The sequence below is a fragment of the Mauremys mutica genome, chromosome 11 (assembly GCF_020497125.1).
Source record: "Mauremys mutica isolate MM-2020 ecotype Southern chromosome 11, ASM2049712v1, whole genome shotgun sequence".
NCBI lineage: Eukaryota > Metazoa > Chordata > Testudines > Geoemydidae > Mauremys > Mauremys mutica.
This window is the reverse complement of record NC_059082.1, coordinates 66,414,045-66,439,435: the sequence shown is the minus strand read 5'-3', so window position 1 is coordinate 66,439,435 and position 25,391 is coordinate 66,414,045. Positions and strand designations below refer to the sequence as shown.

General features: G+C 43.9%; 1 protein-coding gene across 2 annotated transcripts in view; it reads left to right on the top strand.

Moving 5' to 3' along the window:
* Positions 1-25,391, top strand: part of SNX29 (sorting nexin 29) — a 393,141-nt gene that overhangs the window by 208,290 nt on the left and 159,460 nt on the right. For both annotated transcript variants that reach the window (XM_044978953.1, XM_044978955.1), the window contains exon 16: positions 13,101-13,217. In XM_044978953.1, the coding sequence (XP_044834888.1) occupies positions 13,101-13,217 (117 nt within the window). The remainder of the gene's footprint in view (positions 1-13,100; positions 13,218-25,391) is intronic.

The following is a 25,391-nucleotide window of genomic DNA, read 5'->3' as shown; positions in this document are numbered from 1 at the left end:
ATCCTAACAGCAGTAAGAGCTATATTTTTTCAGTAAAATAATTTAATATGACTTGTGACCCAGGAGCACACACGTTGAGTATGATTGCTGTTTTTATAGTCAGTACTGGGTCTATGGGTACGTCCAGACTACCCGCCAAGGGTAGCAATCGATCTATTGGGGATTGATATATCGCATCTCATCTAGACACGATATATCAATCCCCGAATGCGTTCCCATCGACTCTGGAACTCCACCAGGGCGAGTAGCCGTAGCGGAGTCAACGGGGGAGCCACGGATGTTGATCCCGCGCCCGTGAGGACGGGAGGTAAGTCGAAATAAGATACGTCAACTTCAGCGACACTATTCCCGTAGCTGAAGTTGCGTATCTTAGATCGACACCCCGCCCACCGCCTCACCCTGTAGACCAGGCTCATGTCTACAATTTCATTTTTTACTCTTTAGGCCAAAAGGACTGTAGACCCTCCCTCACATCATTTCTCCTAAACTTCAAGCACAATATTTTACAGAAAGGCTCCCTTGCCTCATGTACTTCAGGCACAAAGTTTGACAGAGTGTTAGCTCCTCTTTAAGCAGAGATTTAGTAATGGGGATTAATGTGAGTGGGCAGGTCTGGCTTTTGTTTACTTTACTTTCTCTCTGCTGCCTTTTTTCATGCATAACCCAAACCCTTTCCTATTATAGCTACACCAGATATAAACAAATAATAATTGTCAGCAAAGGCAATGTGCTCTAAGACTAATTTGCTGGTCTACTAATGGCGATGGGGGAATGAAAGAACCAAATATTTTACAGGTCTCAGAGTGATAACTGTGTTAGTCTGTATCAGTCCTTGTGGCACCTTAGAGACTAACAAATTTCTTTGAGCAAGTTTGGGTGGGGCAACAAGACTTACTGAAGAGGTGGAAGTGGCCTATTTTCAACAGTTAACAAGAAGTTGTCAACTGTGGCAACTCCCATGGAGTGGAAAATACAATAGGCAGGTATAAATACACAGCACATGAAAAGATGGGAGTTGCCACAGTTGACAACTTCTTTGATAACTGTTGAAAATAGGCCACTTCCACCTTAATTGAATTGGCTCGTTAGCACTGACCCCCCCACTTGCTAAGGCAACTCCCATGTTTTCATGTGCTGTGTATTTATACCTGCCTACTGTATTTTCCACTCCATGCATCTGATGAAGTGGGTTTTAGCCCACGAAAGCTTATGCCCAAAGAAATTTGTGAGTATTTTACGCTTTTTTCTTAGAACATCACCTCTTCAGTAAGTCTTGTTGCCCCACCCAAACCCCAAAAGCATGGCTTGGTTTCTGAAATACTGACCTTCTTTCCTAATTTTCTATCTCTCATTTGCATTGTGGAACCAATGTAATCACTGAATTTTTCCATGGCTATCTGCATCTAAAAAAGTAACAACCTTATTTGTAATCAAAGCATCCAGATTTTGTAAAAAAAAAAAAAAAAAAAAAGTTCAGACTGGCTCAAGATAAAGTTTTATAAGTTAGTGTAAACCCTTAAAATTTTAACATACATATTTTCAAAAACTGTTTTCTGAAACAGTCCCCATCCTAAACCTGGGTTTTTAAGACAGCCACTCCCAAATGAATAATATGAATCATCTCACTCCGGTGAAGGCTCAATACAATAAAAAAAGGGTTGTAATGAATTTTTATCCTCAAGATGTGTACCTTTCTAGCTACATGTTTCATTTAGTTATTCAAAGGCTGAGTCATTATGAAGGTGGGATGTTGATCAGTTGTTTAGAAAAGAAATTGAATTTTAACCAGGCTTAAGTCTATTTCATCCTGAAGTTACTCTGTTACATAGCAGACATTCACATTTAATCCACATTTCCATAGTTAGTGGGCAAGTAATGAGAGAACCATTCCATGTTGTATTGTTTTCTCAGAATTCAGGAAAGGTAACCTGCTGCTAAGACCATTTGCAGAATGTGCATATTTAAGAATTATTCTCTTAGGCTCAGTTACATGATTTGCTGTAAGCCTGTCTTCATTGCGCCTACTTCTATTAGTATTCAGCTCCCCCGGTTGTATTGCATGAGGATGTTAGTTTTCTTTAATTTCACTAATACAATGTTTTAAATCCCCTTTCTCTCTTAATACCATGATTCAGAGCATGAGATCATTGGTACCATCATTGTTACTCAACAAGTAACCATAAGAACCTGATGCTATGCTGCTTACCTCCCATGAAGTCAAGCTCTGAAAAAGGAAGAAAGGAGTATACTTTCTTAGCTCAGTGTTTCTTCTCGAGACAGCCTTACGGTTACAAATATATATATAACTATTATATAAGTAAAACACTGTCCTAGCAGTGGAAAATTTGTGTTCCATATTATACTTGAATACTCAAATTACTGCAGATAGTGACACTTGTTGCCATCTGTCTAGGGCAGTGGTTCTCAACCTGTTTGCCTGGGGAGGGTTTCCGTGGGGGGGCAGGGAACTGAGGCAAAGGGAATAGTGCCAGGATGGGCCCACAACTGGACACTGCAGAGTCTGATCCTGCCACCATATCTTTTCAAACTCATCGATTGAAAAGGTGAACTATCCTTTATTTCTTTCAAAAAGAAATTAGAATGTTTTCAGAAACTAAATCATTTTATGTTTTCCCGTCCTTTAAAAATTCCCTATTTGGTAAAGAGAAATAGCATACTAGATGTAAAAGTAGCATTCCAGTGTGATATAATTGTTGATTTAGCAGATTTTACAGTTATTGAAAAAATATATTGAACAAATCAGTAAATATAAATATCCTATTTATTTAATTTATAAATTTAATTTAAAAATGTATGAGAGAGATGCTCTTGTTGACGAAAAGTTTGAAGTCAGCAGGGACATTTTCAGTAATTACATACCCAGTTACTTGAATTAGATTTAATGTAACATTTTGGCTTATCATAATGAGTGATATTTACTAACACTATGAAATCAGGTAAATTAAGTTGTAGAATGTGAGAGAAATGAGGTCTTTCTTGCTGCCACTTCCCTTTATTGATCTAGTAAAAATACATTAATATTAGAAAAAAGTTTAATGTAATGCTACACTGAGACTCCAAAGGTAACTGTGTATAGCTTATTTATCTAATTTTATTTGTGTGGCTTTAGTTATAGTATGTGCTTTATAACATTTGTCACAGCACATATATGAAAATGGTTAATCTTCATTTTTTTCAGATGTTTTATGCTCATTCCTTTGGTTGATATAGAAAAAAATCAACATGAGATTTCATGAGAATGCAATCTTTACACCCCATACTCAGATGAATAGAATGTTATTCTTTTTTTAATCTCTCCAGAAAAATCTGTAGATACCTACCTCTTTCTTAAAATAGTTTATTGAATTTCTCAGTCCAAACTAATAACTAATTGACCAAAATCAAGAGAGCCCAAGAGGATGAGGTACACAGGAGGCTGGAGCTTTTGTGGAATCACAGGGATGCTTCCTTTAGATCCTTGGGGATTCACTACCTGATATCCAACCCAATAATATATATGGAGCTCATGTGGAGTTTCCTCCCCCCTCCCAAACTTCTTCCTTGAAGTTTCTCATCAGGAGAAGTCAGTCTAAATGCCCTCTTTATGGCACTTTTTATTTAGACAGGACTCTCAAAGATGTCAGAGGAAGTATTTCTGAATGGAGTACTGTTATATTAATTAGTGTTTTGCCTTTATCATTTTACTATTATTACAGACTGTGTCATTTGCTATTTTGCCATCAGCAGCACTGGAAATCTGTGATCTTTCATCATAATTTATAGAATGTCCTATCTGAAAAGTTATATATATCTGAAGGAAAGACAACTGATCTTAATTATCTGAGGTATGTCTTGTAGGTAGTAATAATATTTTAGGTATACTATATATGCATATACCCTTTTTGGAGGAAGATATATGGTTATTGAATGCAAATATCTATGCTAACATGCACAGTTAAAAATCATAACAAGCCAGGAAAGCTAAGGTTCCAATAGTAAAATTAACTTGTTGCATTGCACCTTTTTATATTTATATTTTCACATCCCTCTCCAACAGATACCAAAAATCAATACATATCTCAACTTCATCAAACTTTTGCACTCTAATGCAAAACCTGAACAATAAACTCATATTCTTTTATATAAATTACATCAACAGATCAGTTCATCTCACTGTGCATCTGAAATTTATTCTACCTAATACTACTGAGGTCTCTGCTAAATTTTTGCTTTAAAGTGCAAGTTTGAGGAAGATGAAGTACATATTGCTTTTAGATTTCTGTTGGAGATAAAAACAAAAGCCTTATGGATGTCAGATATAGTAGGTAAGATAATACAACAGTAGGGTACAGTAAGTATACATATTGTCATAAAAACTAAATGAGTGACTTATTTTTAATTAGTTCATCCCACTTGGTCCAAGAGTTTTCCCCATTACTCAAATCATTCAGTTGTTAATCTAGTGCAGGCAGTAAATGCATTCCACTTTTGTTAATTCTTTTATATTATCAAGTGCATTTCATACAGTGGGAACTTGTGTGTGCCACCATACTGGTGAAGTACATGTGAAGTACATTGGCTGCATTCTAAAGAACTAACAGGTGTATCTAGCTTTATTTAATTTCAAGTAATCAAGTTACTTGTATTGCCAATAATTTTCAATTTGTAATTAAATCTGATTTGATTGGTTCTGCCCACTAGAAGCAAGAAGAAAGATCTGTTAAGGCCATAACCTCTCTTCACCCACCAGTTTGATGTTTGCTTCCTCCTTGGTGGCTTTAAAACCACAGGGCTTCCTATTTTTAAATTATTATTATTATGTTTCTGTGTTCAAGCTACAATACCTCTTCACTTCCTTTCTGTTGTGGTCGGTGGGTCTACTCGTGCCTGTAGTTAAGCACGTCTTTAAATACTCTGCTGGATTGTGCCAAAATGCTGAGCACCTCACAGGATTCACCCCTAAATTAAATCACAGTTTACTACAACTTAATCGGACCTCTCCCAGAATCTCCTTTTTCTTAGTTTTTTTGGCAACTTTTGGAGAATTGGTGTAGTGGGCCCCAATGTCCATACTGCATCATAAAGCCTTTCCAGATTTATTTTCTCATTCAGTAAACCCAAGGAATGCTTTAGCCATCATTCTAGCTCATGCCTTATATTAAAGTGCTCTTGTTAGGATGGTTGGTTTTCAAAATCTACAGAAGCTGAGTCTTGCCCTTCTCTACTAATGCATATCACCAATCTCCCAACAATAGAAGTTGTGGGGTTACATCATCCCTATGCTGCCTTGGTGGAAAGTTACAGCAGCAGCACATCAAGAATGGAGGGGTTAGATAAAGTTGTTATGAGAAAGTTGGGAGCTAGCCCGGGGGAGGCAGACGCCAGGTGGCCTGGCTGGGATCGGTTTCAAGGTGATAAACAAGGCCATAATCAGATGGATTGCTTGGGAAATGGGAAACCAGTAAGCAAAGGGCCATGCATGTGAAAAGTGTGTGTATCGGGCAAAGAACCAATCAGCAGCAATGTAATGTTGGTGTGTCTGACGTTTGCTAATATGGAGAAGCCTATATAATATGATGCATTGTAAACAATAAACGATTCTGCTTGCAATCATATTGGTTGTTGTGCTTTATCCGTCCCGCATGAGAACGCAACAAGAAGTCTGTTGAGAAAGGTAGTGTATGTGTGTGTGTGTGTGAGAGCGAGATGACATTAAAAGCAAAAATATCAGCGGTGCAAATACTGTGTTCTGGGTAGCTTTATGGACACCGTCACAATTGCCACTTCATTTGTAGATACAGAGTTTAGCAAACTTCTTCAAGCTGCTGTCACAAATGATCTCTTTGGGTTTTAGGGGAGGACTGGACCTTTTTTATGATCCCACGCTGTTTCCTCTTAAGTACTAATATTAACTGTGGTCCTTTCTTCACCATTCCATTATCTTCACTCTGCCTCTTCCCTTATTCTGTATGTGTTGCATGGCCTGTAGCTCGTGGAGAGTTTCCGCATTATATTCATGTCTCTGTTATTGAGGGTGGGATGGGGGGAGGGTTGCATCTTTTTTCTGCTGGGTATAAACAAGCCAGTAAATTAAAAATCAATCTCTTTCTGCATTAGTGAAGTTAAGGGCTGCAAAAATGCCACTTTCTAAAATACTGCAGGTAATTACATTATTGCTAATTAACAGTTTTGGAAAGCTATCCCATAAGATCAGATCACAAAGTCTTGGTTTTATGATTTCCACAGGTAATTCCAGATGGTTCTTTGATTAATGGATTAATATGAGGACCACATGTTGAGGATGCTGCTTATTTTAAATATGAATGTGGTTTTAAGATCTCTGTTGATCAGATTGTATTGTTTTAATTGCATATTAGTGGCTATTAGTGTTCCTTAAAAATGCATAGAGTTAAAGCAGCCTTTGAAAACCAGATTTTGAAAGCCTGTACATAAATGCGTCAGTCAGATTTTCTTTCTCCTTTTTCTTTCATATTCCTTCTGGAGAAACAATGAGTATTTTTCTAAGTAACTGGATTATCCTGGATCATTTATTGCTATTCCAAAGAAGTTTTCAGTCCTCTTAGGAGCCAGAGAAATTTTTAAGAGAAAAAAGTAGATATTGAAAAGAGGTAAATAGATTGCTTATTTGAGACAAAGCACTGACTGTTCTGAAGTTCTAACTGTAAACAGAAACACCAGGAAAGATCCCAAAATGAAATAGTCCCGTAGCCACCTGTGACAGAGATGGATTTCAAAGCAAACAGCCTGACATGGAGTTAGTGGTAGAGCTAACTGGAGTTAGTGGCTGCTGGTAGAGCTATGGCATGCACAGAATTCAGGGCCGGCTCCAGACCCCAGCGCGGCAAGCACGCGCGTGGGGCGGCCCTTTCCCGGGGGGGCGGCAGGCTGGGCCGGCGGACCTGCCGCAGTCATGCCTGCGGGAGGTCCACCGGAGCCCCGGGACGACCGGACCTGCCGCAGGCATGACTGCGGAGGGGGCGCTCGTCCCGCGGCTCCAGTGGACCTCCCGCAGGCATGACTGCGGCAGCTCAAGCGGAGCCGCCGGACCTGCGAACCGTCCGCAGCTGTGGGAGGTCCAGCCGAGCCGCGCGACCAGCGGACCCTCTGCAGTCATGCCCGCGGGAGGTCCGCTGCTCCCGCGGCTCCGGGGCGCCTCCTGCGCATGACTGCTTGGGGCAGCCAAAAAGGTAGAGCCGCCCCTGACAGAATTAATGGCATTAATTCATTATTTAAAGTGGTAGATATTAGCAGTTTTGTTAGTGATGTATATAGTGTCACCTGTGAAGAAGTAGACATTTTAACACCACTTGTGCCTAATCGGAGACTACTATGTATGAGGGCAGGTCTACACTTAAAATGCTGCATTGGCTCTCTTATTGACATAGCACTGTCTACATAGAGTGTTAGGTCAGTATAACAATGTCACTCAGTGGTGTGGATTTTTCACACTCCTGAGGGTATGTCTACACTATGGGATTATTCCGATTTTACAGAAACCGGTATTTGGAAACAGATTGTATTGTAGTGTGGCACGCGGCCACACTAAGCCCATTAATTCGGCGGTGTGTGTCCATGTACCAAGGCTAGCGTCGATTTCTGGAACGTTGCACTGTGGGTAGCTATCCCATAGTTCCCGCAGTCTCCCCCGCCCATTGGAATTCTGGGTTGAGATCACAATGCATGATGGTGCAAAAACAGTGTCGCGAGTGATTCTGGGTAAATGTCATCAGTCAATCCTCCCTCCGTGAAAGCAACGGCAGACAATCATTTCGCACCCTTTTCCCTGGATTGCCCTGGCAGACACCTTAGCACGGCAACCATGGAGCCCTGTTAGCCTTTTTTCACTGTCACCATATGTCTACTGGATGCTGCTGACAGACGCGGTACTGCAGTGCTACACAGCAGCATCCCCTTGCCTTTGCAAGTTAGCAGAGACGGTTACCAGTCATATTGTACCGTCTGCTGCTGTCATGGGTGATCCTGGCTGGCCTCGGTGAGGTCGGTTGGGGGCGCATGGACAAAAATGGGAATGACTCCCTGGGTCATTCCCTTCTTTAAGTTTTGTCTAAAGGGAGAGTCAGTCCTGCCTAGAATATCAGGCAAGTCTACTAAAGAACCAGAGAGGCAAACAGTCGCTCCAGGTCAGAGCCCCAGACATCCCGCAGAAATGATGAGCTACATGGGGGTGCCCCTGCAACATCCCCACCCATTGCTTCCTTCCTCCCCCACCTCTCCTGGGCTACTGTAGCAGTTATCCCCCCATTTGTGTGATGAAGTAATAAAGAATGCATGAAGAAACAACACTGGCTTTATTGCCTCTGTAAGCAGAGATAAAAGGCCGGGGAGGCAGCCTCCAGCTGCTATGATATTCCAGGCAGGACTGAATCTCCAGGAGACAAAGCTTAAAGAAGGGAATGACCCGGGAGTCATTCCCATTTTTGCCCAGGCGCCCCCGGCCGACCTCACCGAGCCAGCCAGAAGCACTCTCGGGATGATGATGACGGATACCAGTCATATTGTATCGTCTGCCATCGGGAAGGGAAGGGAATGCTGCTGTGTAGCGCTGCAGCACCGCGTCTGCCAGCAGCATCCAGTAGACATACGGTGACATTGAAAAAAGGCGAAAAACGATTTTTTCCCTTTTCATTCACGGTGGGGGGCTGACGACATATACCCTGAACCACCCGCAACAATCATTTTTGACCCTTCAGGCATTGGGAGCTCAGCCAAAAATGCAAATGGTTTTTGGAGAGTGCAGAAACTGTGTGATAGCTAGAGTCCTCAGTCCCCCCTCCCTCTGTGAGCATCCATTTGATTCTTTGGCTTTCCGTTACGCTTGTCTCAGCTCCTTAAGTTTCACGCAGCACTGTGTTGAGTCCCTATTGTGGCCTCTGTCTATCATTGCCTAGGAGATTTTTTCAAATGCGTTGGCATTTCGTCTTTTGGAACAGAGTTCTGATAGAACAGATTCATCTCCCCATACAGAGATCAGATTCAGTATCTCCCGTACAGTCCATGCTGGAGCTCTTTTTTGATTCTGGGACTGCATGGTCACCTGTGCTGATTGGCGCTTCACGCTGGGCAAACAGGAAATGTAATTCAAAAGTTCGCAGGGCTTTTCCTGTCTACCTGGCCAGTGCATCCAAGTTCAGATTGCTGTCAAGAGCGGTCACAATGGTGCACTGTGGGATAGCGCCCGGAGGCCAATACCGTCGAACAGCGGCCACACTAACCCTAATCCAAAATGGCAATACCGATTTCAGCGCTATTCCTCTCTTCGGGGAGGAGTACAGATATCGGTATTAAGAGCCCTTTATATCGATATAAAGGGCTTCGTTGTGTGGACGGGTGCAGGGTTAATGCGATTTAACACTGCTAAATTAGATATAAACTCGTAGTGTAGACCAGGCCTGAGTGATGTAATTATACGAATATAGGTCTGTAGTATAGACCTGGTTTTAGTTAAGATGCAGAAATTGTGTTTTTAGGTATCTCTTATTTTGACTAAAATAAGCTTACTAATTTACTAGCAAGTGTTTGAAGTTAAACAGCCTTCATCAAGATTGATGTTCAGTGCACAGTTGGGATATGAATACATAATACCATAGTTGTTGGTGTTGGAAGTCTTAATGTTTTGATCTTATCTAAAGAAGCCAGAATAGATTAATTAATGAGGAAGTCTCTATTTATTAAATCAAATGAGGTTGAAGAGTGAGCCCCTCTAATGGGATTAACTAGAACAGAAAAGCATGACAAGTACAGAAACAAAGGCAGTGAATTAAAATTGCACACCACAAGCAAACAACTAATATATAATTAAGTGCACAAAATATATTAATGCAGTGTTAAGGTTCCATAGTTTAAAAAGTCAGAAAGTTCAAAACTGAAGTGTCAACTCAACCATATTACAAGTTTTGCATATTTTGTTATATATAATTTAAAATTAACAATGCTAGTATTAAACTTCTTATTTAACCACACAAACAATGACAGCAGTTTCTATGTATGTCCTGCTGAGTTAACATTACTATGAGAACCTTCATGTTTGAATTTTCTGGTAATTTTAAAGTTCTTCCCATAGCACCACAACAAAGAGAGTGAGTGGTTAGTTTAATCTTTGTGACCATTTAATAATTCACAATTCGCTGAGGTTCCCACAATTGTTTGCACATTGGTGATACTCTTTGTCCGCACTAGAAGAAAGACAGGAGGCCATGGATGTAGTTTAATTAGGCTACAATAATATCTGGGAGTACCCAGCAACAATCGTACAGTGAGGGAAGGAGTGGATTGTCTCCCTGCTGTTCCAGACCTAGGAGCCCCAAACCATCTTACTCGGTTGCCTTAAGAGATGCTTTCCCTCAAATCCTTTTCCAGTCTATTTTATCCAATAACTGTATCCCTCCTATAACGTACCTGCACTGGACATCTGCCACAAGTGTTATATATTAAGTTGTGACATAGCCTGCTTCCCACCCCCGGTGGGGAAGTGAAAAAACCCCAGTCCGCTTTGGCCAATTGGCAGCGATGGAAAAATTCCTTTCCAGTCTCTCAAGTGAAAGGGCAACTAGTGTAATGCCCACAGCAGATCAAAAGGGAACCCGTTGTTATGCCAAGTTCGTGGGTGGGTGCTGCCAGCCCAGTCCTGGTAAAGAGGGCCTCTACAGAGCTGGATGGGGCATAAATTCCCCCCCTCCCCCTCCCAACACACACATTCTTCTGATCAACAGTAAGGGCAGTGAAGTGACTTCTCCTAACTTGGCCCCAACTGCTTCCTGCTCTTCCTGTCCATCCCTATAAACTGTTCCCTATATTCCCATGTGCTGTAAGGGAGCCCCTAAAAAGGCAACACCTCTTTTCTTCCAGCTAGCTGGATAAAGATCCATGTGCATAAAGGTTGCAGTGGGCATGTTTTACATAGGATACCAAACAGAGGATGTACTAGAACAGGGGTCGGTAACCTTTCAGAAGTGGGGTGCCAACTCTTCATTTATTCACTCTCAGTTAAGGTTTCGTGTGCCAGTAATACATTTTAACCTTTTTAGAAGGTCTCTTTCTATAAGTCTATAACATATAACTAAACTATTGTTGTATGTAAAGTAAACAAGCTTTATAAAATGTTTAAGAAGCTTCGTTTAAAAGTAAATTAAAATGCAGAGCCCTCCCCGGACCGGTGGCCAGGACCCGGGCACTGTGAGTGCCACTATTGATCAGCTCGCGTGCCACCTTCGGCACACGTGCCATAGGTTGCCTACCCCGTATTAGAATTAGTGGCCTGTAGATGAAAAGTTCAGTTTGGAAGAAAATTAGAATGGAGAGGGGGGTAAAAGTTTAATCTCAGTAAAATGTTTTTCTTTTTTAGGTATTTCTCTTACAACACAAGAAACAAAGAAATCAACAAAATCTCTATAAAGTGTTCTGAAATGCTTTGAGTTAATTGACAGTATTTTAGATAAATTCACAAAAAATTACAGTTCAGAAAGCAAAATGGGCTCAGAAAGTCTTTAAAACATTATGTACTGTTTTACAGCAGTGCATCTAAATTCATTTCTTCTGGGTCATGTTAAGACCATGGGCTGAATTCTCCAGTCTTCTTTGTCCTAATTCTGGATTCTGGTTGGAGATGACCAGCTGAGAATTACCTTGTGCAGGAGAAATCTTCGATGGCATAAGGCTGGTGGAAGTGGTTCCTGTGCCAGCATCTGCTGCACCTTCTTCTCCATTCTCCCATAAGATGGATAGGTGGTGTGGTACAGACTTAAAGGACATTTTGCCAATCGTGTAAGTTAGAGCAGCTACTCAGGCATCCTAACTTCCACTGGGCCTGGATCCCTGCTCCTTTGAAGAGGAGAATACAGATCTATTCTGAAAAAAATAAGTCATGTAAATGGCTGCTAACAAAATCCAGAACTGTTCTACACATTACTACAAAATAGAATCTAGTCATGTTTTATTTAGACCATTAGAAAGTTTTGTTTTAAAAACAATATTTAAACAAATGATATTTTTATGTAAATATATCTTTCTGTAAGTAAAATTTTGGAGGTCAATATTCTCTTTCACCATAAGTCTGAGTTTTACTATGTTTTCATCTTTTGTTTTTTATGCAGCAACAAAAGGTTGGGTTATTTTGTCACTTGGTTTCTGAGACTGTGCAAATGCCCTTTCCTTTCAGCCCGATTTGTTATCACAAAATATCATACAATTTGGGACAGTTTGGTATTTTCTGCTTGAGCGGGATAGTAGGAGCATTGCAGGACACAGCTCTGGAGCAGAGCTGTATATGAATTGCTTGTGTGCACTGTTTCTAATTTAAATTACTTCTATTAATCCATTACTTTTATGAGCACTTTTCATTCATCCAAACAATTAAACCGACAACAGTATTGTTTGAATTACTACACTATTGGTTCCTTGTCACCCACCTTTCTCATATACAGGCAGGGGCGGCTCTAGACATTTCGCCACCCCAAGCAGGGTGGCATGCCGCGGGGGGTGCTCTGCCGGTCGCCGGGAGGGCAGCAGGCGGCTCCGGTGGACCTCCCGCAGGTGTGCCTGCGGAGGGTCCGCTGGTCCCGCGGTCCGCTGGTCCCGCAGCTTTGGTGGACCTCTCACAGGCACACCTGCAGGAGGTCCACCGGAGCCGTGGGACCAGCGGACCCTCCGCAGGCACGCCTGTGGGAGGTCCACCGGAGCCACCTGCTGCCGTACTGGCGACCGGCAGAGCGTCCCCCATGGCATGCCGCCCCAAGCACGCCCCAAGTTTGAACTGAAATGTTGTGTGATCAAAGTAGATGCCAGTATCTGCATTACAATAGCAAGGTAACCTGGTTGGTATGAGTCAGGCTGAGATTTTTATGTGTTGTAACAGCATTTGTCTGTCTGTCATTAATGTTACTGTCCAAACTACTGCATTAACAATACTATGCATTAATTAGGAAATACATATTGTTGATTTTACAGGAACTATATACACGGATATGAAACTATATTGTTGATCTTTTCAATATAGAGAAAAATGCCTTCATCTCTGGAGATTTGTTCTCTTCCATCTAACATTTTGGTTGTATGTCTTTCAGGTGGCAGAAATGCACGGGGAGCTTATAGAATTCAATGAGCGACTACACCGTGCTTTGATGGCTAAAGAAGCTCTTGTATCCCAAATGAGGCAGGAACTCATTGATTTGAGAGGGCCAGTAAGTGTGTTTGTGTATTTACAGCTTGCTTATTCTCTAATTTTCAAAATGTACCACAGCGTAATAGTTTTAGAAGTGTTTCCCATTGTAAAGGTCACTTAAAATAAAATGCCTATTGTTTTATAAAGAATAATCTGATTAATAATTCATTTGTCAATAACTCATGACCTCTTGTCTCTTTCTTTGTTGTTTATCTTGTTTTTAGCAGTATTCGTTACCAGAAATTGAAAAAGAATAGTAAAATTAAATTGGCATTTGAACCAAGAACTCATAAATTGTCCTTTATCTTTATTACTAATCTGAATTTTTTATATTGAAAAGTTGGCACAGTATATTTAGAGTAAATATAATTGGCAGTTTTTCAAGTAGTGGGTTACATGTATTACCTGTAAATGTTCAGACGTCTATAGTCAATGTATTCTGAAAATACTTTGTAATGTTCCTAGGGCAATTCAGTTTCTCAAAGATAAGCTAAGGACTTTTGGAAAGAAAATAAAGGCAAAGTATTTCAGGCATGGAGTGATAAATATAAATAATTATGTTATATACTAGGCATGGATGTCCTGATAAATACATCAGTGTCCTAAAATTGCTTCATGATTACATGAAAGCGACTGTTCTGAGCAGCACTGGCTCCTAGAGTGAACCTTTCAAAGTACAAACAGGAGTCAAACAGAGCTGTATCATCGCTCCAACCATGTTTGCGGTTTTTATTGCCGTCATTCTTTACCTAATTGCTGGGAAGTTTACAGCTGGCATTGAAATCATTTACAGAATGGATGGAAAGCTGTTCAGGCTTAGCAGGCTGAAAGCCAAGAGTAAGATTTCCACAATATCTATTGTGGAACTTCAGTATGCTGTTGACAACGCAATCTTTGCCCAGTCTCAGAAAGATCATCAAACTATCTTGAATGTGTTTGCCGATGCGTATGCATGTCTTGGTTTCACTCTTAATATCAAGAAGACTAAAGTGCTCTATCAGCCCTCTCCAAATGAGGTATTACATGCCCCATCTATCAAAATTAATGGAGTGGCACTGGAGAATGTCGATCATTTCCTCTACCTTGGAAGTCATCTTTCATCCAAGGCAGATATTGATGCAGAAATTCAACATTGCCAGAACTGTGCCAGTGTAGCTTTTTCTCATTTACGGCACAGGGTTTTTGAAGATCATGACATTGAACAGACACCAAGATTCTTGTTTATCAAGCTGTTATTCTCCCAACACTGTTGTATGGGTCCAAAATTTGGACAACCTATAGACACCACTTGAAAGTCCTTGAGAGGCACCATCAACGCTGCCTTCCTAAGATTCTGAAGATCAAATGGGATGACAGGCGCACCAATATTAGTGTTCCACTGGACTGGTCACGTTGTCTGGATGCCAGACCATCACCTCCCAAAACAGGTCCTGTTCTCTCAGCTGAAAGAAGGGTACCATAATGTGGGTGGACAATGGAAGCATTATAAGGACTTGCTGAAGGACAACCTAAGAAAGTGTAATATTGACATTGACACTTGGGAGACACTTGCCTAGGATTGCTTAAAATGGAGTGAAGTCTTATGTGATGATCCCCTGCATTTTGAACTTGCTCACTGACAAGCTGAAGAGGACAAGAGGCGCAGGAGGAAGGAGACACTGACTTCCAGTTATGTCAACAGCCTCCTGCTGAGCCTGAAAACATCTGCCCTCACTGTAATAGAACTTGTGATTCAAGGATTGGCCTTATTAGCCATCTGAGAACCCATAACTCCCATGGAGGATGATCATACTCTGTAACAAGTGATCGCCCATTATCATCATACTAGGCAATTGAAATAAAAGATGCTAAGGCATTAGAGACAATGTGTTGAGTTTCTCAAACAAAAAAGAGCAGGATAAAAAGGAAAACAGAAATGAGACAAACACAATTTGTGGGAAGTTCCACAGCTTTACCTTCACATTGTCTGGGTATACTGGAAGAAGGACAGGAGACACTTGTTATGAATTTTAATCAGGCTGCAACTTTATTATATAGATGTCTGGGACTACAGTGCAGGCAAATCCATGTTTATTCAAATCAGTTCTCCGGGGCTTTCACCAGCCCCCCTTTGTTTCCATCCAGTTCCCCCAGCCGACCCATGGCTTGGACCTTACCATCCACCACCCTCGTAAGAGGGTTAAGGTGGGCTATGAGAATGGGGGAAAGGGAGCTTGGCTCCCTGCCGTACCAATCAGAGGAGTCCCCAACCCCCTCCCCCATTCTGTTCCTTTATCCAGTACTTCCTTTTAAGTCCTTTACCAGGCCATTTATCTTGTAACTGGCGGCCTTCCCTATGGAGTACCTGCACTGGACATCCACCCAACCTTACAAAATAAGTTGCAACATATGGCCTACCACCTTTTCTTCTCACCAGAAAAGGTCCTCCCTCACACCTGCTGTGCGGAAGGCGAAAAAACCTCACTCCACCAAAGCCAATTCAAATGGTGCGGGAAAAATTCCTTCCCAGCCCCCCTTTAAAAGGAGTGACTAGCGTAATGCCCACAGCAGGTCCTAACCCAGCCTGCCATTCGGCTCCACTAGGGGAGGGTGGGTGCTGGCTTCCTCGCTGCATGGAACAAACAGACTTGTCCCACCCAGGTTTCGTACCTTTATGCCCTTCGGACCTCAGATTCGGGGGGTGGAGGGGCAGGGCGGGGAGGGTGAGTCATTGCTGCAAAGCTGACCAACGAGCACCTTTTTTACAGCAGTTTCTGTCCACCTTCCTCCCTACCCCGGCCCCTCCGCCATAAAGCAGAGCTGTCCTTCCTGGGTAAGCCCCAAACAAATTCTGCCCCACCTTAGTTGTGGTGCAGTCATTAGCAGCAACTACTGGGCTGTACTTGCCACGTCACCCTACACAGTGTCTGAATTCTACCTCCCTTCCCAGCTGTGGTTCCTCAGCTCCCAATTCTCTGAATCCTCTTGCCACATAGTCTATCTCCACTCTGTATTATAAGGCTGTATTTCTACTCCCAGACTCTAAAATGCTCTGTTACTGGTTTCTTCCTCCTAACTATCTAACCCTCCTTTCTTTCTTCCACTCCCATATTGACTCAACTCTCTCTGCTTTTGCCTCATTCAGCACATTACACTACTTTTCCAGGTCTCTTCCCAGTAGCAAATATGTCCTTTTGAAATAGGGCTTTCAGGGTCTTCTTGCATCATCTGCATGGGAGGCTGTTTTCCATGGAGGAAGAGAAAACTGTGCCTTTCTTCTCCTTTACAGAATTTCATTCTTTCAGGCTGGTTGCTTGCTCAGATCTTGGTGTGGTAAACATTAAGCTCTATGTGTAGTGTTCTTCATGTACTATGTATTATGCAAACAACATGAGGATAATAATAGCTGGACCAAATTCTACTCTTATGTATTGTTGTGTTGTTAAAATCTGGAGGGTTCTTTGAGTGATGGTCGCTATTGTATTCCATTAAGGGTTACACATGTGCATCATGTCCCTGGAGTCTGAGAATTTGAAAATAGTGTCCACTTGTCCACGTATGTGCCCTGGCTCATGTCGTGCTTTCATCTGAGACAATAAAGGGTGGGGTGGACCGACCATGTCTCCTGTTCCTCCTCACCGCCACATGGTCCGGGTCAGAACTTTCAGTGCCCTTGTTTCTGACACACCTTTAAATACACAGTTGTTAATAGCTTTTAGAATTTGACTTTTATAGTAGTTTTACCCCTTTTATTGTAGTTTTATGATAGTTTTTAGTAATTAGTGTAGATAGATTGGGGGTTTGTTTCTCTATCCTCCCCTTCCCCATACCCACATGTGGGTACGGGACTATGCCCCCCAGCTGGGGGACCTTATGCCCAATACATCAGCCTGAAACAATGAGGAGCATTCCATCTGCTACTGAGTCTGAATCTGGCTCCAGAGGAACCACACCTATAGACCCCATGCCAGGGTCTAGTTGGAAGGTAAGGAAGTATACCCCTAAGGCTAATGTACTGGGAACCTTCACCTGCCTCCTCATTGAGGGCCCCTTCTAGTAGGTGCTTGGATCAGTTGGGTGGAGGAGGAACCCTTAGCCTGGCTCCAAGAGTGCCGCCGAAACCAGTGAGATTTCCCTCTTCTTCTCTAGAAGAGACAGTGACTAGTGTCCTCTTCAGCTCTGGATGACTTCACGTATTTCCAAGAACTGCTGCACAGAGTCATGTGGGGGGAATGCCACATTCCCCTAGAGGAAATCCAAGACACCAAGCAGAATCTCCTGGATATCCTCCATTCCTTGGCACCAACTAGGGTTGCATTGCCTATTAATGATGCCATCCTCGAGCCTGCCAGGACAGTATAGCATGCACACCTACCCCCAAAGGGGCAGAAAGACACTATTACATTCTGGCTAAGGGGTCTGAGTTTCTCATCTCAGTTCCTCTCTCCAAACTTCCTGGTGGTTTAAGCAAGGAATGAGCCAGACAACAGCACCCTCGCTCTACACCATCTGACAAGGAAGATGTGCATTTGGATCTTTTGGGGTGTAAGGTCTGTTCCTGAGCCAGCCTCCAATTTAGGGTTATGAACAATGAGGTGTTAGTAAACAAATATGACTTCCTGAATTACAGCAAATTTGAGAAATTTGCTGATAGCCTTCCACAACAGGATCAGACTCATTTTCCAGTGCTCACTGAGGAAGAGAAGCTGGTAGCAAGAACAGCACTCCAATTGGCAGTGGATGCAGATCCTCCAGGACCATGGCTTCAGCCATAATTATGCATAGGGAATCTTGGTCCTACTCCTCTGGCTTCCCTAGTGAGGTGCAGAACACTATCAAAGAGCTCTTCTTCGATGAATCCCATCTATTTAATCAAAAGACTGATGAATTGCTACATACCATCAAGGACTCCAGAGCCACCCTTCACTTGCTGGGCATCTACTCTGCTACCCCAAAGTGTAAATTCTACCGCCCATCACCCACCCAACACTATAGATTCCCCCAATTCTACCCTCAGAGACCTTATGAGTAAGGCTGCGTGTCTGTCGTGGAGGTCGTGGAAGTCACGGATTCCATGACTTTCCCTGACCTCTATGACTTCTGCAGTGGTGGCTGCGGCAGCAACAGTTTGGCTGTGGGAGGTGGCTCAGGGCTGGTGCCAGAGGATTGGGGTGTGGGGCCACGCTTACCTGGGGAGGGGAGGAAGAGCTCCCTGGAAGTAGCTGACATGTCCCTGCAGCTCCTAGGTGGAGGGGCCAGCGGGCTCTGTGTGCTGCTGCCCCTGCCTACAGACATTGCACCCACGGCTCCCATTGGCTATGGTTCCTGGCCAATGGGACCTGCGGAGCTGGCAGTCATGGCGGGACAGCGCGTAAAGCCCCCCTGGCCTTCTCTCCCCTGAGGAACTGCAGGGACATGCCAGCCACTTCCAGGGAGCTTGTCCATGACTTTTTCTAAAAATACCTGTGACTAAAATGTAGCCTTATTTAGGAGCCACCAAGGAAGTGACAGAAAACCCAAAGATCCTGCCTCCCAGGATGCCCTTCACAGGTTTCCACCTCACAGCTTCAATCTCTGACTAAGAGCCTCAAGGGCAGCCAATCATATTGCTAACCACCTCACAAGCACCCTGTCCCCTTTTGGGATCATGTAACACTCTTTTCCCGAGCTTGGAGTGCAATAACAATGGACAAATGAGTGCTGAACATCATCCACCATGCTATATGATCTAATTTATCATGCTACCTCCTCTAAAACCCCCCTCCATATCCCTTCTCAGGGACCACTCTCATGACGGCATTCTCACCCCAGAAATGAATTCCTTGCTACACTGGTAGACCATGTTCCCCCAGAATTATCAAGGAACGGGGTTCTATTCGACTTACTTCCTCATACCTAAGAAGAAAGGTGGGTGGAGACCAGTCTTTGACCGACATCATCTCAATCGCCTCATCCACAAACTGAAGTTGGCAGCTATTATCCCATCCATACAAAAATATGTGATTTATTGCTCTCGATATGTAGGACACCTATTTTCACATCAATATCCATCTGGCCCACAGATGCTTCCTGCGATTCATAGTCAGCACCCACCATTTCCAATACAGGGTACTCCCCTTTGGAATAGCTACTGCTTCCAGAGTCTTCACCAAAGACTTCTCTATTGTAGTAGCTTATATCAGACGTCTTGGGGTCCTGGGGTTTCCATATCTCGACATCTGGCTCCTAGGTGCACGGTCCAGGCTTGAAGCCCAAGTTTCAACCTTCATGTTATTCGATGTTGAGAAATCGATCCTAGACCCCACGCAATCCCTGGATTTGATAGCGGCCACCATCAGTTGAGTCACAGCATGGACCTGCTTACCAAGGCACAGGTTCCAGGCAATGAGAGAAATCATAACTCTCATTGTCAACAATCCTTATGTACCAACCAGGACTTGCCTTCTTGGCCATTTGCCTTCATGTACATATGTGACTGCTTTTGCTCGACTCCACCTTCACTGCCTCCAGACGTGACTCCAGACAGTTTACTCACCAAAATATCACCCCATGGACCTTATGGACAGTCCCTGCCATGGTACTGTCATCCCTTTAGTGGTGAGCAGATCCATGTCATGTTTGCATAGAGGTTCCCTCCTTTCCAGACAAGATGATCATCACCTATGCATCCCTTGTAGGCTGGGAAGCACACGTGGACGATCACGTGACACAGGGAATGTGGTCTCGAGAACCCAGGATGCACATCAATATCCTGGAACTCTGAACTGTAAGGAAAGTATGCTGATCCTTTCTTCCATTCATCCATTCCTATCTTGTTCTCATCATGACAGAAAACACCACCGCTATTTTCTACATCAACAAACAGGAGCATGAGATCTACTGCTTTATGTGCAGAAGCAGTCAATCTCTGGAATTGTGAAGTATCAGAGGGGTAGCCGTGTTAGTTTGGAACTGTAAAAGCAGCAAAGAGTCCTGTGGCACCTTATAGACTAACAGACGTATTGGCGCATGAGCTTTCGTTGGTGAATACCCACTTCGTCGGATGCATGTCATCCGACGAAGTGGGTATTCACCCACGAAAGCTCATGCTCCGATATGTCTGTTAGTCTATAAGGTGCCACAGGACTTTTTGCTGCTCTCTGGAATTGGTGCATCACTTACCATAAGAACATAAGAACAGCCATACTGGGTTAGACCAAAGGTTATCTAGTCTAGTTTTGTTGTACTTTTCTGAACGTTTTCCAATTCCAATACATATATTTTGAGATGGGGTGACCACATCTGCACACAATATTCAAGATATGGGCATACCATGGATTTACATAGAGGCAATATCATATTTTTTATCTTATTATCTATCCCTTTCTTAATGATTCCCAACATTTTGACTATTACTGCACATTGAGTGGATGTTTTCAGAGAATTATCCACGACACCAAGATCTCTTTCTTGAGTGCTAACAGCTAATTTAGACGCAATCCTTTTATATGTATAGTTGGGATTATGTTTTCCAGTGTGCATTACTTTGTGCTTATCAACATTAGCTTTCGTGGGTAAAAAAACCTCACTCAGCTTATGCCCAAATAAATCTGTTAGTCTTTAAGGTGCCACCGGACTCCTTGTTGTTTTTGCGGATACAGACTGACACGGCTACCTCCTGATACTTTATCAACATTGAATTTCATCTGCCATTTTGTTGCCCAGTCACCCAGCTTTGTGAGACCAGATACTCTTGTCCGTAGCCTGTATTCCCGGGACACAGAATGTGCTCACAGCTTCACTCAGCAGACATTTTGTGATTGACCACAAGTGGGAACTTCACAATTTGATAGTACATGACATTTTCACCTGATGGGGGATTCCAACGAGAGATCTCTTCACCTCACATATAAACAGCAAATGCATCCTCTACTGCTCCAGGGAAGGTCTCAGCCACCAGTCTCAGGGCAATGTGCGCCTACTCTCCTGATCAGACCAAATCAACTATGCCTTCTCTCCTTTACTGCTCCTACGCTTGGGTATTCCACAAGATCCAACGAGACACGACGACGGTCATTCTGATTGCCCCCTGCTGGCCCAGACAGTTCTGGTTTCCCAATCTCCTTCACATGTCAACCCGTCCACCAATTCCTGTCCCCACCTTCCCCAATCTGCTGACACAGTGCAACAGCGAGATCAGACATCCCAGTCCACAGGCACTCCACCTCAGAGCGTGATATTTGGATGGGCATCTGCATTATAAAGGACCTGTTCTTCAGCCATGCCATCCTCTCCAGCAGCAGGAAGAAATCCCTCAGGCACTGTTACCAGACGAACTTGGAAACACTTTGCCTCCTGGGCCCAACAAAAGAGAATTCCACCAGAATCAGCAGGGATCCTCTTCCTCTTGGACTGCATTCTGTCCCTGAATGTCTCACCTTCAACTCTCTGCAAGTCCACCTGGTGACAGCGCATTCTACCTTCCTGTGGAAGATCACTCTTTCTTTACATATTCGCTAACTGCTAGGTTTTGGGCCTCCTCAGAACCATCCCACCTGTCCAACCCTTCAGACCTCAATGAGACCTGAGCCTAGTTCTAGCCAAACTAATGAAACCACCCTTTGAACTGTTGCCATCATGCTCTATTTCCCTCCCTTCTATGAAAGTCACCTTCTGTATTGCTATTGCTTCTGCAAGAAGGATTGGCGAACTTAGAGCTATGCTGACAGACCCACCTTTCACAATTTTCCACAAAGCTAGTCTCTCTGCACCTGCATCCCAAGTTCTTATCAAAGTTAATCTCTCAGTTTCACATCAGTCAATCCATTCACTTACCTGTTTTCTTCCCAAAGCCACACATGTACAAAGGAATGCTGACTCTATTCCTTAGACTGCCAATGAGCTTTAGCCCTATACCTATGGAGAATGAAACCTATCAGAAAGTCCCCCAGACTGTTTGTTGCAGTAGCAGAAAGACTCAGGGGACAGGCCATCTCCACCCAAAGAATCTCAAATGGATTTTGGGTTGCATCAAACTGTGCTACCAATTATCAGGTCTGCCTCCCCATACCAGGGTGTGGGCTCACTCCACAACAGCTTCTACCACGACCTCCCTCCAGGATGTGCCACTCCAGGACATATGTAGGGCGGCCATGTGAAGTTCTGTGAACACCTTTGCAATGCATGGTGCCTTAGTGCAGGACTTGGCAACCGACGACTCCTTTGGCACTGCAGTTTTCCACACAACCATTCTGTCCTCATCCTCGCACCCTCTTCCGACTTAGGTACTGCATGTTAATCATCCTCAGTGGAATATAATAGGGACCATCACTCAAAGAAGAAGAGGAGGTTACTTACCTGTAATGGGAGGTTCTTTGAGCTGTGTGATTCCTGTCTATATTCGGCGGACACTGCTTTCAAATTCTCCGACTCTGGGAGCATGGTACGAATGTATAACCTTCAGTGGAATATAGATAGGGATCACACATCTCGAAGAACCTTCAGTTACAGATAAGTAACTTCCTCTTTTTTTGTTTTTGTATTTAAATGATATAGAAAATATTTTGAACTGAAGTCTGGGCAACCCATTCTAACACAAGATAATCTTCTGTGGAGAGAACAAATTTACATTAGTGTTGCAGAAAAAAGCCTGTGAAACCTGTGTATGCTGGATTGCTTACACACTGGAGGACAGCCAGGCAGACCTTTAGACTTTCTAGGCATCTGAGCATTCTAAACATCTCAGTTAGACTCCAAGTATCATGAATTGTGTAGCTCCTACCTTTCAGATCTGCACATTGTATTGATGAATAAACAACTGAGTGGGATTTGTTTCCTTCAAAACAATTTTAGAGAAAGTTATTGGGGAGGATCATTTTGTCAGCATAAGTGCTGCTGAGGTGGGATGTCTGCAAGAGCTTTGAGGATGCTGTACATTGTTGTTTTCTGTTTTTGAGCTGCTGCCAACGCTGTTTTGAGACGCTTGCCTATGTTGCTTCTGAGAGCCATGGGTGGGTGGCAGTTCCTGCTGCTTTTATGTTTTCCCTCAGCTATTGCTTTCCTTTGGACTTTCACGTTTGGAAGAGAAGGCTGATCTGAGGTTTGTGCTGGCTGAAGAGGGTAGTGAGAAAGGGTGTTTTTTAAATATTGTTGGGATTTATTGGTGGGGTTATGTAGTCTGTTGAGCTAACATTTGATTCTTCCTATTGAGTCCTATAATGGTGTTTCAGTCGTGCCTCCCCCTCTGGGGTGGAGGGAGGCCACGCCGCCTAACTATATCACTGGGATCACGGTCTAGTGTAAAGGGAATTAGCACAGTAGGCATTCTCATCCCACCTTTGTAACAGGGTAGAACTCCAAACAGTCAATAGGACCTAGGCCCTCAGGCAGGGCTGGGCTAATGAGTAGCCTGTCCGCTCTAGCCCTTTTGCAGGGCTGAACTAATGAACAGTCTATGAGCTCTAATCTTTAGGCAGGGGAGAGCTAGCAAGCAGTCTTTGGTGGGAAGGCTGCCACTCAGGGGGACACAGCTGATTTGGCAACTAGGGTGGTTGTGTCAACGATGGTCATGAGGCGCAGTTCCTGGCCTATCCCAGGTAATGTAGGCCTCGGTCCAGGATCTTCCCTTTGATGAGAACGGTCTCTTTACTGAGCAGACTGACGCGAGTCTGCACGGACTGAAGGACACTCAGGCTACCCTTCGCTCACTGGCTTTGCATACATCTCAGTGGACGAGGAAGTAGTTCTGGCTCCTGCCATGGCCTTGGCAGCTTCAGTAGGGGCCCACAAGGAGAAGGGATAGAGACATGAGTTTTAGTCGTCGCCGCACTTCGTCTTCCTGCTGCCCTGCACAACTGGGGCCAGAAGTGCTCATTTTGAGGGTGTGCTCAAGAGCAAGGCTCCACTGAACTTCTGGGATCCGTCTCGTTCTTCCCTCAACTGTCTTCATCCCCACCATTTGGCCTAGTCATGGGTCACCTCGAACTGGTGGATGCTAGAGTTTTAACTCGGGGCTACACCCTGTAATTCTTGGTTGTCCCCTCCACCCCCCTTCCCTGTCTCTCTTCATGGAACCTTCTCACGAGCAACTCCTCGTTCAAGAGGTCAAGAATCTCATACAGCTGGAGAGTGTGGAGGAGGTCCCTTAGGACATGAGAGGAAAAGGGTTTTACTCCCGTTATTTCCTAATCCTGAAAGCAAAAGGCAGCCGAAGACCCATTCTGGAGTTGCGATGCCTCAATAAGTCTCTCAAAAAGTTGACGTTCCGCATAGTTTCCCTGGCTTCCATCATCCCCTTCCTGGATCCGGGAGACCGGTACGCTGCCCTTGATTTGAAGGATGCTTATTTCCATATCTCCATCTTCCAAGATCACAGACAATTCCTCTGTTTTTATGGTGGGCAGGTGCCATTTCCAGTTCACGGCACTGCCCTTTGGTCTCTCGTCTGCCCCGAGGGTCTACCCGTATCTCGATGATTGGCTCATCAAGGACAGGTGCAGGGGAGCCTCGATCTGATTCATTCCACCTGCCACAACCTGCCTGTTGATAAACGAAAAGAAATCGACGTTAAGGCCAGTGCAACAAATAGAGTTCATTGGGTTGGTTCTCGACTCCACCTGAGGCAGAGCCTTCCTTCCGGAGGCGTGTTTCCAGGACCTGATCTCCCATATGAAAAACTACCTGCTCACCACTGCCCACCCCTGCCTGCGGTTGTTAGACTATGTTGTCTGGCATGCCCGGCTCCATCTCTGGCCACTGCAAGCATGGTTGGCGTTGGTCTACATCTCCAACAGACACTATCTAGACTGGGTAGTCACGGTGCTGGTTCACATCCGATTGTCCCTGGATTCGTGGTTGAGCCCCGAATCGGAGCTGCAGGGAGTTCCCTTCATGGTCCGATTCCCGTCGCTGATCCTGGTTTCCTATGCCTTGGACCTGGGCAGGGGATTCCACCTAAGTGAGCTCAGCACGCAAGGCCACTGATCATGGGATGATCTGTCCCTCCATGTAAACATCAGGGAGCTCAAAGCGATTTGCCTGGCCTGGCAGGTTTTCTGCCCCACCTCAAGGGCAAGGTGGTGCAGGTTCTGACACTCAGTACACTGCAATGTGTTACATCAAAAGGCAGGGTGCTTCCAGGTTACCGGCCCTTTGCCAAGAAGCTCTCCACCTTTGGGACTTCTGTGTGCAGCACACCTTCCCATCTGGTAGCCACACATCTGCCCAGGGCCAGGAA